The sequence below is a fragment of the Ostrinia nubilalis genome, chromosome 2, assembly GCF_963855985.1.
Source record: "Ostrinia nubilalis chromosome 2, ilOstNubi1.1, whole genome shotgun sequence".
Classification (NCBI taxonomy): domain Eukaryota; kingdom Metazoa; phylum Arthropoda; class Insecta; order Lepidoptera; family Crambidae; genus Ostrinia; species Ostrinia nubilalis.
Window position 1 is genome coordinate 15,424,149 of NC_087089.1, and position 19,237 is coordinate 15,443,385.

The 19,237-nt window shown below is 41.3% G+C and overlaps 2 protein-coding genes across 2 annotated transcripts in view; one reads left to right on the forward strand and one right to left on the reverse strand.

Moving 5' to 3' along the window:
- Positions 1-2,436: 2,436 nt before the first annotated feature.
- LOC135085146 (large ribosomal subunit protein uL10) lies at positions 2,437-9,146 on the reverse strand. Its single transcript, XM_063979905.1, has 7 exons — positions 9,064-9,146; positions 8,801-8,890; positions 8,484-8,720; positions 7,874-8,030; positions 6,819-6,943; positions 5,588-5,824; positions 2,437-2,668 (listed from the first exon to the last, which is right to left on the reverse strand). The coding sequence occupies exons 2-7, from the start codon at positions 8,852-8,854 to the stop codon at positions 2,528-2,530; spliced, it is 951 nt and encodes a 316-aa protein (XP_063835975.1). The 5' UTR covers positions 8,855-8,890; positions 9,064-9,146; the 3' UTR covers positions 2,437-2,527.
- A 438-nt stretch (positions 9,147-9,584) lies between these two features.
- LOC135079010 (PAX3- and PAX7-binding protein 1) overlaps positions 9,585-19,237 on the forward strand; it is a 29,211-nt gene continuing 19,558 nt past the window's right edge. Inside the window, exons 1-6 of the mRNA XM_063973634.1 lie at positions 9,585-9,942; positions 10,458-10,588; positions 11,867-12,130; positions 13,248-13,392; positions 14,053-14,157; positions 14,823-14,973. Of these exons, the coding sequence (XP_063829704.1) occupies positions 9,774-9,942; positions 10,458-10,588; positions 11,867-12,130; positions 13,248-13,392; positions 14,053-14,157; positions 14,823-14,973 (965 nt within the window). The 5' untranslated portion in view covers positions 9,585-9,773. The remainder of the gene's footprint in view (positions 9,943-10,457; positions 10,589-11,866; positions 12,131-13,247; positions 13,393-14,052; positions 14,158-14,822; positions 14,974-19,237) is intronic.

Below are 19,237 nucleotides of genomic sequence, written 5' to 3' on the forward strand. Positions count from 1 at the left end.
AAACATCACCTCCTTTCGGTTCAGTCGGGTAAAAATAGCTCTGACAGTGCAAAATATTATCTCCCAGGTCGATTCAATCAAATTTATCTGACGTTCTAGGTCGATTTACGGGGAAAACAACCTACTTAGTGGCATCTCCTGGGTTCAAATCCAAAGGTATATATTCCAAAAGTTCGGGAAACTGGATATCCAGAGACCCCACAGAGATTCACCAGCAGCCTTTGCAACGACTTCAACCAGGGTGGCTATGGTGGTAAACTAGGCTAAATCTTTGCTGTCCCGTTTCTCACCACAGCAAAAGGTACCTGCTTAGCACCTCGAAGTGACCTTTCTGGCTTTTCCTAGCAGGGCTCGAGGCCGACCCTCAAAATACAGAATCTCCACCATGTTCTTACCACATGGTGCCCTCCACGTCAGGATCAGGTAACATGTAATTTTTTAGTATGTTGAGTTGGGGGTAATAAGGTATCGTTCCTAAAACATACCTGGCAAAAATCCACTTTAAAAACTTATAAAATAACCTGGCCTTGGTGGTTAAACTAATGGCCTAAGGAAAACAGTCGTAGCTATATACTTAACTTACCTCTTGAAGCTCGACAGCAAGATTTATTTGCTAGACTAAATCGTTTATCTACTCTTCTACTACCTTTATGCCCTGTGGGTCTAGACAAAATTCACTTTATAATCGCAAACCAGTCGAAGGATGGTCGATTAGCCTTCTTTTTTCTATATGAAATTATAACGTATCCAATTTTAGATTCGATCAAAAAGTGCTACTTGTCTAGGGGGGCTGGTATTACTAATCTAAAACTATATTAAAGATAACTTTAATTTTCTTACTAAGCATAAAAGCTTAACCAATTTCACTTCCTGATAAAGGCCTTAAACCCAACAGTAGGTATCTAAAATGTGACCTTTACGAGGCTTCTCGTAGACTAGCTTATGTATATTTTTCTCCTACCATCTACATCAGCTGCTGACATGACAAAACATAGTCTCACCTGAATAATTTCAAGATTAAGTTAATAAACCTTGACCTACGAGTAAGTTCGGCACCGTTACGGCATCATACAAACAACTGGGAAAAATGACAGCAAATCCCAAAAAACAACATATGTATGCCCTTGCTACGGTTGCGTAAGTTACTGGAATCAGGCGAGCAGAGGCGAACAGCGGAATATAATAACACATTATTATTATTATTTATTTTTTTTCAACACCAAGTAATACTAGGAATCCACATGGATAAAAACAGTATAAAGGTTGTTGGATTTAAAACCTCTCCTGGTATTGTTGACTTCGTTGTGGCATCTTTAATTTGGGTTGATATTTAGCCATAGATGAAATTATTTGACGAGATATTGGCGTAGGCAGAACAATAATAGCAATATTATAAGGCAGACACTTGTATTAACTGATCTACGACCGATACACCAAATAAAATATTATTTAATTAATAACTTTCAATCAACACATATAAAGCATGTTGGATACTCTTCAATCACATCGTACGCCTGTATTATAAACTTATGTTGATGACTCGCATGAATCTTACTGCCATGCGGGCAAATTATATCAATACACACTCAATCTGCATTTTAATGAGAAAAGAATTTCTGAATTCAGTTCAGTAGCTTTCCAGTTTATTCATTTCAAACATACAAAAGTACAAACCCTCCTACTTTGTGATATTAGTGCTGCTCTCACTGGGCATTTAGAACAAAACATGTTTATACCCTGAAATTAATCATGTTCTAATCTAGTTCTGTTACAGAAACTCGAAAACTTTCATCACATAGCGCCATTGGTAAGTAGTCACCAGGAGCTAATAAACAAGTCTCTCACCAGATGCTGTGCATCGTCACATGCCGAATAATAGTACAAGTTTTACAAAACAATAAAACTTGTATTATTGAGCAGAGACGATGCACAGCATCCCAAGAAGGCCTCCTGGTGAGCTCTCTATGAAGAACTCCGAGCAAGCTCGCACCCAGGTGACTAAAATGGCGGCAAACGGAAGTAAGTCAAATCAATTCCTATTAAATAATTGCGGAAATGACGTCATTTAAGGTATAAAATGGTAAAAAACTACACCGGAAGTAGACGCATCTCTCACCAGATGCTGTGCATCGTCTCTGCTCAATAATACAAGTTTTATTGTTTTGTAAAACTTGTACTATTATGAGAAGTTGTCATTTCGAGGAGTTGGCATTTTGAGAAGTTGGCATTTCGCGAAGTTGGCATTCTGAGCATAAACGTTTGAAATAAGACAATCAAATTACAAGCGAGGAGTTTATTGACAAGCACAAATAGACGCGCCGGCCGCCATTGGGCGTCCAACCCGGCGGCTTGGCGGTCCCTCGGTGCATCAACAGCTCACGCAGACGGCACTCGCATGAGTCCTAATTCTGCTACTTTATAATAATAATAACTTTTCAATGGATCGAAAAAACGAAGCCATGGAAAAGCCATTTGGAGTGTAAGGTAGCAGAATTGAGGGAAGAGGCGAGTGTTCTCAGGACACAGCTTAGTCGAAGAGACCGAAGCCCATGTCGTCGTCGCTCTCCGATTCCTCTTTTTCCTCCTTCTTTTCCTCTTGCTTGGCGGCGGCCGGAGCGGCGGCAGCGGCGGCGACGGGCGCGGCCGCTGCGGCGAACTTGGATGGGTCCTGCAAACAAAGATTCAGTTAAGTACTTCTTTAGGTTAGATTTCCTTGGTGGTTGCCTAAATAATAAGGAATGTTTGTTACTTTGAAATGCCAGTGCAATATCCATGTTAAGATCATCACACTAGGATAAATTCAAAGAAATAATTTAGTCTGAAAGCGAAAGCCAGAGAGTTGATAGGAACTCCCAGGTATTAGAACAGACATGATCAAAATTGAACCAGGCAGGGGATTCATTTCCCCACAAAGGGGCGTGAGGGTCGTTTATGCTCAGAATGCCAACTTCTCAAAATGCCAACCGCTCGCAAAATGACAACTTCTCAGAATGCCAACTTCTCATAATGACAACTTACAATTATAATGAATGCAGGAGCAGTGAATGCTACCACAATAATAAAAATAATTAAGTCCACAAAAAGTCTATATATTCACAATCAGGGTTCGAAAATATCCGATATATATCAACTTTGATATACAGGGTGTTTGGCGCATCGTGTGCCAAAATGATTTGGCGGATAGAATGGGTCGTTTCCTATATTTTCAGCCCCCATAACACGTTCCATGCCAGGCGGCTACTTTTATATTAATTTTTTTAGTAATTTCACCAAAATACCCAAATCGCACCATTTAATTTCGATTTAAAAAAAAACTACTAGGCGTAGCCTCAAAGTAAATATTTTGTTTTGACGTGCATTAATGTAGGGTTGCATCAAATCTAAATTTACTGACAAATATCATCTAGTTTTTTTTTAATTCAGCTTTGAAGTTTTCCGAAAAGTTAAAAATGGACTGAACATTTAAGTTTACATGGCTATAAAAAAATAAATAAAAGAGATTGCGATCTTCGGATTTTATCAAAACTTCTCTAGTCTATCCTCATTTAAACGGTATACTAATCTTGTTTAAATAATAACAATAACTTCACAAATTCCTTAAATTAGTGCATTGACTCTACTCGGACTGATTTGCGAAATTTGTGTTTGTAGCCCCTTTTGTGTGAATAGCACGTTATTAAACACCTAACAGGTAAAAATTATTGATCTTATGCAATGTAAAAACCTTTTCCCTTTCGTTTTTCAATGTGGATTTCTTGAAATTAAAGACGAAAATAATTATTTTGATCGTTTATTAATTATTACAAATTTTGTTCAAAATGTCCGCCTCGGCAACGTATACACTCATGACATCTTCTTCTAATTTCGACTGTTGTCGTATGCAGCCACATTTCTCTTTTTATTACTACAAAGGCGTTATAGACTAAAGAAGTTTTGATAAAATCCGAAGATCGCAATCTCTTTTATTTATTTTTTTATAGCCATGTAAACTTAAATTTTCAGTCCATTTTTAACTTTTCGGAAAATTTCAAAGCTGAATTTTTAAAAAACTAGATGATATTTGTCAGTAAATTAAGATTTGATGCAACCCTACATCAATGCACGTCAAAACAAAATATTTACTTTGAGGCTACGCCTAGTAGTTTTTTTTTAAATCGAAATTAAATGATGCGATTTGGGTATTTTGGTGAAATTACTAAAAAAAATAATATAAAAGTAGCCGCCTGGCATGGAACGTGTTATGGGGGCTGAAAATATAGGAAATGACCCATTCTATCCACCAAATCATTTTGGCACACGATGCGCCAAACACCCTGTATATCAATTTTGTATGAAAGCCATAGTATTATTTTATTGTATTATTCATGAATACTATTGCATATGTGTTGCATAAACATGTTTTAAATGTTTTTAAACTTAAAATCAGACAAATAAAGCAAAAACATAAAATATTCTTTTAAATACGGCAAAATCAACTAAAAAAATAAAAATCTTATGTCAAAAAGTACAAATACAGTAACAAATTTTAAAAGTTGATATACAGGGTGTTAGGTAAATGGGTATATGAGCCGACACTAGCCCATGTTAACATGGGCATATAAATGGTATGGTGAAGTCAGAAATTTGATATCATCATTTTATTTTTTTTAATTTTCATACAAAATAAATATAATAAAATCCGATTTGTATGAAAATTAAAATAATTAAAATGAAGATATCAATTTTCTGACTTCACCATACCATTTATATGCCCATGTTAACATGGGCTAGTGTCGGCTCATATACCCATTTACCTAACACCCTGTATATCATCAAAACCGGCTTGATATATATCGGATATATATCCGATATATATCTTGATATATATCCCTTGATATATATCCTCGAACCCTGTTCACAATATCTCAATATCTTTATCTATACAATCAATCAGTACACTAGGGTCGTATCGCATCAATCTCTCATCTCAAATGTCGATTGAATGACATGTACCTATATATTTGTTACAATCATTGTCAAAATCGGATAAACAAAAACCAGATAAGGTCACAGTACACTTTAAATCATAAATTAGTGTATGGCGAAAATAATGTCACGTTATGAGGGTAGTTGTAAAAAATGCACAAGTTATACTTGTCAAAACTATATCGCCCTAGTAATGTGTTGGGCCGTCGCCATTGGTGTCGCGGAAGTCTTAAGGTGGCCGTTCACGCTGCGACAGAGAAGCGACCGAGACGAGAGACCACGGCCGTTACTTGACTTTAGGTAATGTATTATGCGTCAGTTCGCGAGCGAGACAGACTAATGCCCGTTTTCACCATCAATCCCTGATTTTCAAGTGACCCCTATGAAAACAAAATGCCTTTTGTGGTGTTACCATAGGGGTCACTTAAAAATTAGGCATTGATGGTGAAAACGTGCATAAGTTATGTAAATGTCGTAGTCTCCCGTCTCGATCCGCCTTGAATGTTGTAACCTTAATGCTGCACCATTTAAGCGAAGACGGAACGCCGCGGAGGTTTTAGTTGTCTTAGTTTTAGGGATTTGTGCAATTTTAAGCTATTTTCATGTCAAAACGTGTACTAACCTTGATGAACTCCTTGATGGTGGTCGCCTCCTTGAACTCAACCTCGGTGACGGCGGCGAGGGCCAGCAGGTTCTTGAATCCGTTGGCGATGGAGTGCGGCGCCGACGCCAGCGTGGGGTAGCCCATCGCTAACGAAGCGGCCGCCACGTTGGCCACGCCCTCCATGAACTTGGCGCGAAGGTCTTCCGGCTTGATGTCGAGGATGGCCGGCGCGAAGATGGTGCCAGAGTCGTACACCTGGAGTGTGGGAATGATTTGTGTCAGTCTGGTCGCTGAGCACGTAGAATTTTGTCCAATGAACTCAAGCTACCTATCCTTATCACTCGCGCGCGCGTAATGAGGGCTATCGTTTTTATACTTAACAGTTGGCACCCCTGGCGATTGACAGGACCTTACTCTACAGTGGCGCCATCTTGATGAGTGCAAATGCGATAGTCCTCCTACCACTTTAGCGCTCACCAGTTGGTGCCACTGTCTTCGCTACTAGCAAGTGACAGGACCTTACTCTACAGTGGCGCTAACTGGTGAGCGCCAAAACGATAGCCCTCATTATATTGCTGTCGCGACTGTGTGACGAGCGGCAGCAGTGAGTGTGCGAGCAGACTATAGGAAGATTTCACAATATTATTTTAGGTAAATGAATCAATACGAAACCACTTACAGCCTTCTTCTAGACAAGCTAGTGAGCGCGTTTGATGTAAATTTACACTAGGCCCTCAGAGCGAAGGCCTTTCGATACTATAACTGTCACATTTTGTTGTTTAGGGGGTTCAGTTCCTCTCAAAATAATATTAGCATGAGAAATTCATGTAATCTTGATACCTCTTCTACGTAGAGGACAGATAGATACATTATTTATGAATGTCTGTTTGCAATTGAAATAAAAATTGGTTACTGAACCAATCAAGAACAAATCAAAGTGCAATCAATTTACCAAAGGTAAATTATCAGAGTGCACAGGTAAAGTGCAAACTGTACTCAACACTTTGGATAATGGAGATCATTAGATAGATGAGTTTGGATTGACCAGCAGTTCATTTATCTTAGCAGTTTCTCAAAATAATTTGTTTAAAACACCCTCATATAGGGCTCACAGGAACACAGGTTCTTGTGAGTACAGACTCAAGATCTAGTTTACAACTAGTGCAGGGCTTCCAAAAAAATTTTTTTTTTACTATGACGCGCGACGCAGTTTGGGAAGCCTTGACCTAGAGTATTATTTATATCTCACCTGCTTGACGACAAGACCGTACGAGAAGGGAGAGATGTTCAACATGTTGAGGAGAGTGGCTTCGGAGGCTCCCACCTTGTCGCCGGGCTTCAAGATGTGGACATCGTTGATGATTTCAATGGTACCTGGAATAGCATTGTTTTACATCAGTAAACATGAAATTTTGCTTTTACTAAAAGGCGCAGTTACACTATGCGGGAAATTGATCGAGGCATAAAATATAGTGTAAACTCACACTTCAGTTAGTTTCGCCGCGTCGCCCATACTTCGGTGTGCGTTCTCGCGCTTCGTCTCTGTCAATTTCCCGCAGTGTAACTGCGCCATTACATATCAAGTTTTCTTAGTGAAATAATGTATCTCCAAAATGCCGATGCAATATCCACATAGGACCAATCACACCAGGATAAATTTAAAGAGTTAATTTTGTCTGAAAGCGAAGCCAGAGAGTCTACAGATACTCCCAGGTATTAGAACAGACATGGTCAACAGTGATGTTGCAACTGCATGAATTTGTCTTTAAAATACATGCTTTGGAACATCTTCTATAGTCTGGTCTGTGAGCACGTAGAATTTTGTCCAATGACCCCAAGCTACCCATCCTTATCGCTCACGCGTAATTATGTTGCTGTTGCGCTCTCACACTCACTGCGGGCGCCCGTCGCACAGTCGCGACAGCAATATAATTACGCGCGAGCGATAAGGATGGGTAGCTTGGGGTCATTGGACAAAATTCTACTTGCTCACAGACCGGGCTTTACATGCACAGAGAGTGAAGATACCAGTCACTAAATTACTTTCTAAGGCAGAGTCCACACTACGGCTAAACCGCCGCGGTTTTTAACCGCGCGACTTTATAATCAAGTAAAACTAATGCAAGCGTCTGCAATGCGGCTTTTTGCGGTTTGGCGGTTTACCGCTTGCGGGAAAAAACCGTAGTGCGGACTCAGCCTAAAGGTCAATTGACTGCAGCAACTGGTGACCAAATTAAGTTGATAAGGAACCGAAATATCATTACAGTTGGTGTAAATATGAAATATATCAGATAAGACTCTCACCCTTGGAAATCTTGGTGGGGATGGACAGAGCCTGGAAGAAGGAGGTCTTCTCGGGACCAAGACCGGTGTTGTGTGCCGGGATGACGACGGCAAGCGGCGCGATGGCTCCAGGACGGGCCGGCGCGCGCACCTTGTTCTCCAGAAGCTTGTCACGGACCTGATACAGAAAAGTATTGTTATAAATACAGAAAAGTAAGGGTTAAGTAAGCTAGCTGTTGAAATTAATTTATAACAGTGGATCTACACAGCCTGGCAGCACTGCCGGCGGCTAGATCCAAAGCTAAGCCACCGATAAGGATGTTTCTTCAAACTTTCTCCCTGTTACCACTTGCCAGGGGCCTAGCTGTGTGAATCCACCATAATGTGCAGTTTTTAGAGAACTTTATAATTGATTGTATCCTTGAAATGCCAGTGCAATATCCATAACTAAGACAATCACACTAGGATAAATTCAAAGAGTTACTTTAGTCTGAAAGCGAAGCCTGTGAGTTGACATCAACACCCAGGTATTAGAACAGACAAGGATTTACCTGCTTTTTAGGTATTAGAATGTGCTGCATAGTTTTGATATACAAGTCATTATGAAATTGGTGCATAATTTTGTGCTTACCTCGACAAGGTCACCACGGGTGAAGACGAAGCCGACATTGCCCTTGATGTGGGGCAGCAGCTTCTCAAGAGCCGGGTTGGTCTCCAGATGGTCCTTGATGGCCTTGCGCATCATGGTGTTCTTTCCCATCAACACAATGCTGTGCCCACGCAGAGAAATACGGATCTGCTGCATCTGCGTTGAGCCTACGTTGTCTGCACCCACAAGGAAACATTTTGGGTACTCGTCTAGAAGTTGCTGAAATAGAACAATCACTGTAAACAACATGCCAACAGCATTTTGAGGTTATGTCCAGAAAATCAGTGATAGGAACTTACGATGATCCTGATGAAGTAGTTGGACTTCCAGGTTGCCTTGTCCTCCCTACCCATCTTGAAGTGTGTAGGGACTTCGTTGAAATTTAAGGACTGAAAGTAGAAAGTTTGGTTGTGATCGACGTCGGCATTTACCAAGTATTTTTTGGGAAAACCCTTTAAATAGACACATAATCTTGTGAATATATCTAATTTATATGCACAACGCTAATATTTGATTTGATTTCAAGCAAGATTGTACAAATAATTCACGATTTTTCACTCACCAAGACAAAACGCACAAACTCAGTGCGGGACAAAAATGGTGAAGAATTTAACCTAGTGGTTGCTAATCTGTCAAAAGTTATCGAGTTCTATATCGATTAATTTTTATTCACTTACGAAAACTAATTTTATTATCAAAGTTATTCAGAATTTATTCAGCTGCTTATATTTCTATATTAGAATTTAAGTTTTTTATTATAAAAATAAATAAAAACTTAAATTCAATTTTTGTTCTATAGTTCTCTAACAACCTATGAATAAATCGGAATAAATAAACTAACTATAACGAATGACAAACATGATGTTCGAGCCTCGAGGAATTAGTAAGACAAAAAGTTAAGCTGCCGTGATTATCATGACTTATAAAAGTTTGTTTACTATTATAGACATTGAGCGAGGACCTTGATTTAGATTCTGTCTTTACTATTTATGGGTGATTTAATTTGAAAATTCAATATAATCTTCCACGAAATACAAACAACACTATGGTAAAAAAAATAAAAAAATGGCTATTGCTGATTTTGACAAGCGGGTTACTTTTTTGTCAAACTGTCATTTTCTGTGAAATTGTGGGAAAGATTCAGTTTTTTTAGCAATTTACACACTAAATTCTAGAGGAATGACTAGTTCCTTTTCAGTGGATATTGTATTTCTTGGGTTACAATAGCAAAATTGTTTTTTTCTAGTTCTAAGATTGTTTACCTTTACAAAAATGTCGTTGTTTCGTAAGCCAAAAAAGATTCAACGGCGCATGTTTTGCGCTGACGACGACGAGGATGGTGAACCGGAGCCGCCTCCGCCGCCGGTCATCAGCCGTGAGAGAGAGAGGAAGGAAAACAAACCGGTTAAAACCAAGTCCCTTTTGAGTTTTGCTGATGAAGGTAACCTCTCCGAGAAGCTTGGCTAGCTTTGGCATCATATTCCTACTGTACTAATATAATTTATACCTTTCTCGTTTCTGTTTAATTAAATACAATGAAGGGAAATTAGATACAGCTGAAAAGAACTGTTACTTCTGCATGATTTGATACTTGGAAATTGATAAAATACATCAGCACCATTGAAGTTAATATTATGCATATACTGGGATAGAGTGGAAATGGCACAGTTAACGAAGCCATTACAGCATACAACCTGTTTGCTTCCTTTCTTGTATACCATCCATGATCTATAGTAATTTCCATTTATCTACACAATAGTCACTTTACACTTAAAATTATGACCAAGACCCTGGTGTATCTGCTGAGAAGAAAAAAGATTAAAGTTAATTCTCTCAAATTCTTGGTCTTGCCATTATTTCTAGATACATTGACAATGTTAGTCTGTTAGGTTTTACAGTATTGCTTAGATTTGTTAAGGGACCCGATATATGCTGTGGTGTGTTGCCTACTTACAGAGGAAGAAGATGCAGAAGTGTTCAAAGTGAAAAAGTCGTCTCAGAGCAAGCGTCTCGCTAAACGCAGGGAAAAGGAGAGACGCAAGGCTCCCGATGGTGATAATAATAAATATGACAATAATGTTAATGAGGTAATATGCTTCTTAAGCACCTGATGTAGTTACTTTTTATAATCATATCAATAAAACTTGTTTATTATTATATTTGAGTGTGAAACATTCATGCTGCAAATTATGATATTTTATGTATAAAAATTGGACTTACTAAAGGTAAATTATTTTTTAAAAGGACATTGGGAACTTTAATATGAGAAAATGCCCCAGGGCGGACAAAAATGAAACGTATTTTATTTTAAAGCTTTATACTTGTAGGTATATTCACTTAAAGCGCTATGTTGTGAGATATGGGAATTCTGAGATATGACGAGTCTAAGTTGAAAATATATTTGTCTAAAATGATTTGATATTTTTACATGTTATGTTGTTTGGCATTGCAGAGTAACCAATAAAAGTAAATAAAATAATATAAATAAATAAAAAATATAAATAAAATAATATAAATAAATAAAATATTATAAATACTTAAATTAATATTAGACAACATCTCATATTACTCCAACCCAAAATAAGTAGCTAAGGCATTTGTGTTATGGAAATCGGGAACGACGAACCACAACACATACAAACCAGAGACAATATGAAAAGATCGTTTTCTATATTGTCCCGGCCGGGAATCGAACCCGGGACCTCAGGATTGGCCCGGCACACCTTGAAAACCGGTGTGTGCGCCTCTCCGCCACGGAGGTCGTCAAAAATGTTACCTAAATGTAAAATAAAATAAAATATTAAAACTTCATTTTCTCAATATTCCCATATAAGAGAGAAAAAAAAATGCATGGAAATTCATTGGATATTAGTATGTATCATCTGTGATAGGTTTCGTTTGTGTCCGCTACTTTTCGAAAAGTGGGGCAAAAAGTTCCCAATGTCATTTGTTCAAGATTTAATACTAATTAATTATACACATAAAAGTAATAGTATGATAGAACAATTGTAATTTTATACAATTTATCACATTTGAAATTGTAATTTTTTTTTTTTGTATTCCATTGGTGAAAAGTGGAATGCCTTTGTAATAGGGTACCTTCCCTACAAAATCCTACAATATATGCAACATTATCTGATTGGGATGCTAAAAGCATTACTATGAATGAAAAAACAAGATGGGACAAAATACATGATTGTGTCCTAAGGTAGATCCTATTAGCCTTTATTGAAAACTAAATTAAAATTGCCCTAAATCAATGTTAAAAATTTTAGTTTTAATCTTATGCCATATTATCGACATTATGAATGTATCTTCAATTGTGAACACCAATAAACTTCTACAATAAACCTTTCAACATCCAGGACGAAACGCCGAACAACTTAAACAGCCAGCCGCAGCCGAAATCGAAAAAGAAAGTTACGTTAGAAGGTCTGATTCTGTCCGGACGGGAGGCGTTAGCGGCGGACGGCGCCGGCGACGTGTCGGACAGCCCGGACGAAGAGGAGGAGGACTCGCGGGGCTTCCACAAGTACCGCGCGGAAACCGTCCGGGCGGCGCTGGCGGTCGCGCCCGGACACATTCCGGACGCCGCGCTCATCCACGCGGCGCGGAAGACCCGACAGCAGGTATGAGAGGTGAGGGACTAAGCGAGCCGTCACCGATGCTGGGATGTCCTTCTTTTGAGTTCGAAGATAAGTTTTAGGTTGCCAGTGTGGAGAGTTTCCTTTTAGCCTTCAAGTCACGTGTGCGCAGGCAGACGGGTATTTGGTTTTCGGTGCGATTTTCCTGTTGTGTGGTAAGACGTCTGGTATTAACTACTAAAGTGACCTTTATAAAATTTATAAGTACTTATGAGATCTATACTTTAGTTTGAAGCTGGGGCATAAATAGATGAAGTAGAGCACTAAGAAATAATATTTCAGCTAGCGCCATCAATTGTGGTACGAGAGCCAGCATGACTTCTCTTCAGAAATAAAAAATAAATCTCAATCTATTCATCCCTTTCATACTTGAGAGATGCTAAGCTAACACGATATGTGTGACAGAAACCGATTGCTATCTGATACTGTTATACATGCCAGTACCACGAGCAAAATGAGAACTATTTTCAAACTTCACTTTTTCCAAATAATTACACGTATGAAATAGACAGCGCTAAACTGAAACTCGAATATCATAATTCTGTGTCCACACCGGGCGCATGAGCTCGCGAGTTACGCTTGACATCCTGCTCATCCTGCTCTTGAGTGAGCAGGATGACAAGTGTGCCTCACGAGCCCATGCGCCCGGTGTAGATGTAGCTTATGAGAAAAGACAATGCCGTAAATTGGCGTCTTTTTTTTTCGCACGGCCATCGACCAAACCTTATTTTTTGATAACAAAATAGTGTAATAAACCAAACTTATTATGACATGTATACCTCTAAACTCAGTCTGAACTGAGTTACAAGCATTAGAAGTTGGATGATTTTACATACCAGATTTGCTTTCTGCGCATAATATGTTTTGTAAGAAATTGCACCAAAATAGTGACATTGCATGTGTAATGAAACAATAGTTACCATCCATTAAAGGCTCCAGCCATCAGTGTGGAGCAGAATCAGCGCAATAAAAAAAGACGCCACCTTCCATACAAAATTTGGCATTGCCATTTATTGATAAGTAATAGACCATATGAGAAGCAAGCTCGCTGCTCTCGCCACAACAGTCCCTGCCTACACTACAGCCCGCCTTCCGTTTCCAGGCGCGGGAACTTGGTGACTTCGTGCCAGTTCCGTCGGAGGCTCTGCCCGGATCGCGGCTCGTGCGTGACGACGGTTCTGGAGACGACGACGAAGACGGACGCATTCAAGTCCGGGGGCTGGATCTGCCTAGTGACAAGCCTAAACGTGAGTGGTGTTGTAGAACTACAGCTCTTGACGCTAGAAAAGGCGCTCGATATCGATCTATCAATAATTCGATACAGACATCGATATATCGATAATTCAATGTTTGTGACCCAATCGGAGACCTGCGAAACAAGTGGATATGAGATTTTTTTCCTTGTAAATCAAACTAAATTCTCCTTTTGGGACTTCACTTCTGTTGGGATGGAAATGAACATTTAAGCATTACTTCAAAAACATTATTTACATTTACTGAGAAGAGTAATTGAAGAGTATTGTAAGTTCTGCTTACTTGAGGCAGGTGATTGCTGTAATATAATACTCAGTTCTTTAGACTTTCTTGAACAGTCTAATACACCTCTATTTGAGAGGATTTATAAGTGTTTCTTGCAATTAATTTTACAATATCTGAATGAAATTGTGGATACCCTGGTGTTCTAAATAAATTAAATTAACACTGATAAAGCCTGGTCCGTGAGCACGTAGAATTTTGTCCAATGACCCCAAGCTCGCACACTCACTGCGGGTGCACGTCGCACAGTCGCGACAGCAATATATTACGCGCGAGCGATAAGGATGGGTAGCTTGGGGTCATTGGACAAAATTCTACGTGCTCGCGGACCAGACTATAGTAAGTTACAAATATAAAAAATACTATTTCAGGTGGTACAGCGGCCGCGCCCACCAACGAGGAGCTGGACAGCGAGGCCGAGGAGTGGGAGGAGCAGCAGATGCAGAAGGCCATGCCGGCTATATCGGATATCGCAGGTTCGATGCTTGACCATGGCATTTCAGTTAGTGTTATAATCCAACTTTTGATGTTTGTCAAGTACACAAGCTACATAAAATCTTTTCTGAAATTAATTTTGAAAATTATAAATAACTTGAAAAAATCGAACTGCCTAAGGCGGGAAATTGAAAAGTAATTGGGCTACAATAGAATAAAGTAATTCGATCAACTACCCGATGAAGACAAACATATTTACCCCTGCCTGATGTCATTGAAAATAAGGTCCTGCCACTCGCTTGCAGTTCAGTGCATTCACTAGGGTGGCACCACTGTACAGTTTAATTAAGCTGTTGATGTAAAAGCATACAGAGGTCGATTACATACTTACTATGTTAGATGATGATGACATTATTTTTTAGGCTTGATTTCCTTTTAGGCTGACATCGGTGACCGACGTCAGCGGCGCGCACGATTACACGCTAGTTCTATGTAATCATCTGCCGCTGACGACGGCGTTGCAGTGCGGTGCTTCATGGAACATTGTGTTTATTCGTACGCTCGACCGATGTTCGCGACCGACGTCAGCGTAGGAGGAAATCAAGCCTTAGAGGTTTTGAGTATAATCCTGTCATCAGTTACTCGCCAGTGGCGCCAACACGCAAATACTATATCCCAGTTTCCATTGAGTGGACCGTTATTCCAGGAGACACGCTAGCGGAGCTTAACCCGTTCACGCTGGCGCCGCCACCGCCGCCGCCACCGCCGCCGCCACCGCAAGCGCCGCACTTGCGCCCGCTGCGCGCCGCCGCTCCGCCCGCTACCGCGCCGCAACTATTGGCCGCGCTTACAGAAAGGTAGGACGATTTTTATTTTATTTTTCCTTTTTCCAGCCAGTGTCAAGTTATACAGGGTGTTCATGTGTCACCGGATCAACGAAATACCATACCTATCGATTGAACGAACCTCCGTGTATGTTCAAGGCAATTTTGTTATTACGAAGAGAGAGATGTACAGTCGCGGAATGAAAAGGTTCGTCACCTTAGTGTCGGTTTTCGCTTGCACTAGGTACTGTAAGACTCAAACCTGCCAACAAAATCGTGCAAGAAACAGTGCTGCTAACATTTAAATAAATATGACGTTTGCTAACGAATAAGGTTTTGCTTGTTTATTTTTCTATCCCATCAGTGCAATGTTACAAAATGTAGTTTTTTTAATTTAATAGATAATGGTAGGTTGAACCAACAAGAAGGTTTTAGTTTATCCAATCATAATAATCTTCTTGACAAGTTAAATCGTCAAACAACTTTGATCTAAATAATTTTGAACTTTACTGGCGAACAGTTAAAGATTATTTTCTCTAACTCGAGATTATTCTGTAACATAGTTTCAAAAGGTAAATGTGCTCGCGATTCGTTGAAGGAATCAATTTGAAAACTGACGAACCTTTTCATTCCGTGACTGTACATCATATCATACCATTCGATTGAACCTGTATGTTAAGTGTATATATTATAATAATTTTATTAGAGCAATAGGACCAATTACTGTATTGTTCTGCCACAAGAGTGCAGCACTAGCTCATAGAGATGTTTGATGTGTCGTTTAAAGCGTTAATGAAATTGCAAATAATATTTTAAGCTCATAATAGCTAGGCTAGTATTTGAATACTACAATTAATTTAGTGCTCTGTTATAATTTGATCTGTTTTCACAGATGTTATTGCTAAAATAGATTTGCCAACTCAATTCACTTTTAAAAATCAGAATATTTTTTATTCTGAATGATAAAGGTCAGAGAAATTATAAATAAAAATGGAAAGTTTTAAAACACACACATTTAATTATTAAAATACACAAATTAAAACATAATCAAAGTAATAAGCAATTTGACAAAACTAATCATAATCAGGTATTACATTTTATTTTCTGACAAAACGATACCTCTCTCTCTCTCTCTTTTGTCCATTAAAATTAAGTATGGAAAAATTGACCATCCTCATATTCTTATAAGTAACATGTTAAAACATACTTTAAACTTAAAATTACGTATTAAATTAAATTAAATTCATTTGAGACAATAATAATAATCAAAATTTATTATGATGTCGATACACAACAAGAAATATGCGACTTTGACTGAATGTTATTGCGAATTATTGACTTCGTGACTCAACTTGGTGTTCACAATTATGTCAATTTATTTGTATTAAATTATTTCCATTGCACATACTTATTTTTCGAAAACTAAATTACTTATAGGTACTACTAAAAGTGAAAACATAACAAAAAATTACCGAACGTATTTTATATCTTGGGCTTAAAATTGCGCTTATAAATGAAAATCAAAGACAAAAATAGCATAATGACGACGATCACGCTATACATGATGATAAATCAAATATCTAAAGTAACAAAACACAAAAAAAATAGATATGTAAAGTAATAGCGAAAACATAGGTATTTATATTACCGAAATTAAATAGCACTTTTAATTGAATTTACCGAATCACAAAACGTCTACGTCGAGGGCCAACTTAAAGGAACCGTCCATGTCGACGCAGCGGACCAACGTCACAGTATCGCCTCGGTGCAACTCCACCGGGTCCTTGAGAAGAAACGCCAGCGAGTCCACGAAGCTGCCGCGCCGGTTGCTCGGCAACGACTCCGTGCCGATTACAAAACGTCTACGTCGAGGGCCAACTTGAAGGAGCCGTCCATGTCGACGCAGCGGACCAACGTCACAGTATCGCCTCGGTGCAACTCCACCGGGTCCTTGAGAAGAAACGCCAGCGAGTCCACGAAGCTGCCGCGCCGGTTGCTCGGCAACGACTCCGTGCCGATTACAAAACGTCTACGTCGAGGGCCAACTTGAAGGAGCCGTCCATGTCGACGCAGCGGACCAACGTCACAGTATCGCCTCGGTGCAACTCCACCGGGTCCTTGAGAAGAAACGCCAGCGAGTCCACGAAGCTGCCGCGCCGGTTGCTCGGCAACGACTCCGTGCCGATTACAAAACGTCTACGTCGAGGGCCAACTTGAAGGAGCCGTCCATGTCGACGCAGCGGACCAACGTCACAGTATCGCCTCGGTGCAACTCCACCGGGTCCTTGAGAAGAAACGCCAGCGAGTCCACGAAGCTGCCGCGCCGGTTGCTCGGCAACGACTCCGTGCCGATTACAAAACGTCTACGTCGAGGGCCAACTTGAACGATCCGTCCATGTCGACGCAGCGGACCAACGTCACAGTATCGCCTCGGTGCAACTCCACCGGGTCTTTGAGCAGGAACGCCAGCGAGTCCACGAAGCTGCCGCGCCGGTTGGTCGGCAACGGCTCCGTGCCGTCCAGAAGGTGGATCTCGTACCAGCACAGGATCGCTCCGCACTCGCCGTCGCGCGTCACCTCAACCCGTACCGTGGCCGGGCCCATGTGGTGCACGCAGTCTGCCATCGTCTCCGGGTCGGACAGCGCCTCGTATTCCAGTCGCGTCGGGTCAATGTTAAACACCTGCGACGCCTGGAACGGGTTAAGAGCGCGCGCCACCGGCCCCTCGTCACACACCTTCGTCAGCGAGTCCAACTTCTCGCTGCTGATCAGCTGCGCAATCAGTTTCACCCGCGCCGGCAGCGCCAGCCCGTCTTCCTCTAAGTGCGCGACCCGCAGGTGGTACATTATCCTGCAAATCGTCGAGTCGATCTCGCCACTCTGTCGCAGCCCGTTGTACACCACCGCGCTGAATTTCTTATCCCCGAACACGTCGAGCAGGTTCGGAGCAAGCACCGTGAATCTGTCCTTCTCGATGCCGTGCTCCTTGAAAACTCGCTCGATGAACCGCCGGTCGTGGGGCGTCTGCGCGAAGCACGTGAGCGAGCGCGCGCCGCGCTTCAGCATGAAGAGCCCGAACACGGGGAACGGGCACAGGTCGGCGATATCGGCTTTGAGCACGTCGCGCACCTGTGACAGATACTGCGCCGCGAAGCCCGCGCCGCTGCGTAGCGCCTCCACGTAGGCCGTGTCGTTGAGAAACGCCACCGTGGCCGGCCCCAGCCGAGCGATTTGATCGGCGTCAGACGCCAGCGCCAGCATTCCTCCCTTCGATTGAAGTTCGACGCACACCTCGTCGTCCCGCTTGATCGGTCGAGGTATGAAATCGAAAAAAATCGCCTGGGGCCAGGCGTCCGAGCGGTCCGGCGATCGGGGGTCGGTGGTGAGAGTCACGCCCTCGGCCATGTGCAAATTGAAATAGCCGACGAGCACGTTCATTTCGGCGTCCTCGTCCTTCCCTTTTAAACGTGCGGTGTACGCCTCGACGCCGCGATATTTCGACATTATGTCGCCGTAATTGTTGAAGTCTATTTTGAAGGCGCTCCCCGCCTCCGTAACGTATTCCACGTCGTCGAACGTCGCGACGTCCTGGCCGTGGAAGGATTCGGCCCAGTCCGCGTGCACCGGGCCCGGGGCGACTCCCAGGATGTGCTTGGCGGCGGCGCCCAGCTGGTGCCTGGCGATGAGGCGGTCGCACTTGGCCCCCACGACGAAGAACTCGGCGCTGCTCGGAGTCACCCTGCCGTCTTGAAAGTGCCTGCACTCCCAGATCGTTTTGAGTGCAGGCAACAACTCGTTGCCGAAGAGTCCAGGGCCGAACTTGTTCATTACCAGCATCGTTTTACCCTTTACTATATCGGGCAACTCCAGCTGCCCGGTTTCCTTGTTTGTTGTTAACACGTCGTGGATGTTGCTTCTGCCTACGTAGCTGCGGTGGGGTATCGACTTTGATTTATTTCTTTGAACATAAGTCGACGTTATGTCCGCTCTTGAATTGTTATTTTTTCTGTTGATTATGGTTATAGTCCTCTCGTACGCTTCTTTCCGTTTCTTATCATTCAAGAATCGGAAGTTTTCGGCCTCGAAAACATGTTTCTTTGCCGAGTCCAAATTTCTTTCCATCATTACTAAATTTGAGTCGATTTGGATAATTTTCTCAAAGTGGCAAAGCGCTTCAAGGGGTTTTGAATTTTTCATTAGATGTTGGCCAATGGCGTACAGTATATTTATGTTGCCGGGGTACATACGCATCGAGACGACATAATTGATATACATCTGTGTCCTTTTGCCAGGCACC

Coding starts and splice junctions, on each gene's coding strand:
- LOC135085146 (XM_063979905.1), bottom strand. CDS start 8,854: ATGGGTAGGGAGGACAAGGCAACCTGGAAGTCCAACTACTTCATCAGG. Junction 8,031..8,483: donor CCCGTGGTGACCTTGTCGAG/GTAAGCACAAAA, acceptor TTTCTGTATCAG/GTCCGTGACAAGCTTCTGGA. Junction 2,669..5,587: donor CCATCAAGGAGTTCATCAAG/GTTAGTACACGT, acceptor CTTTGTTTGCAG/GACCCATCCAAGTTCGCCGC.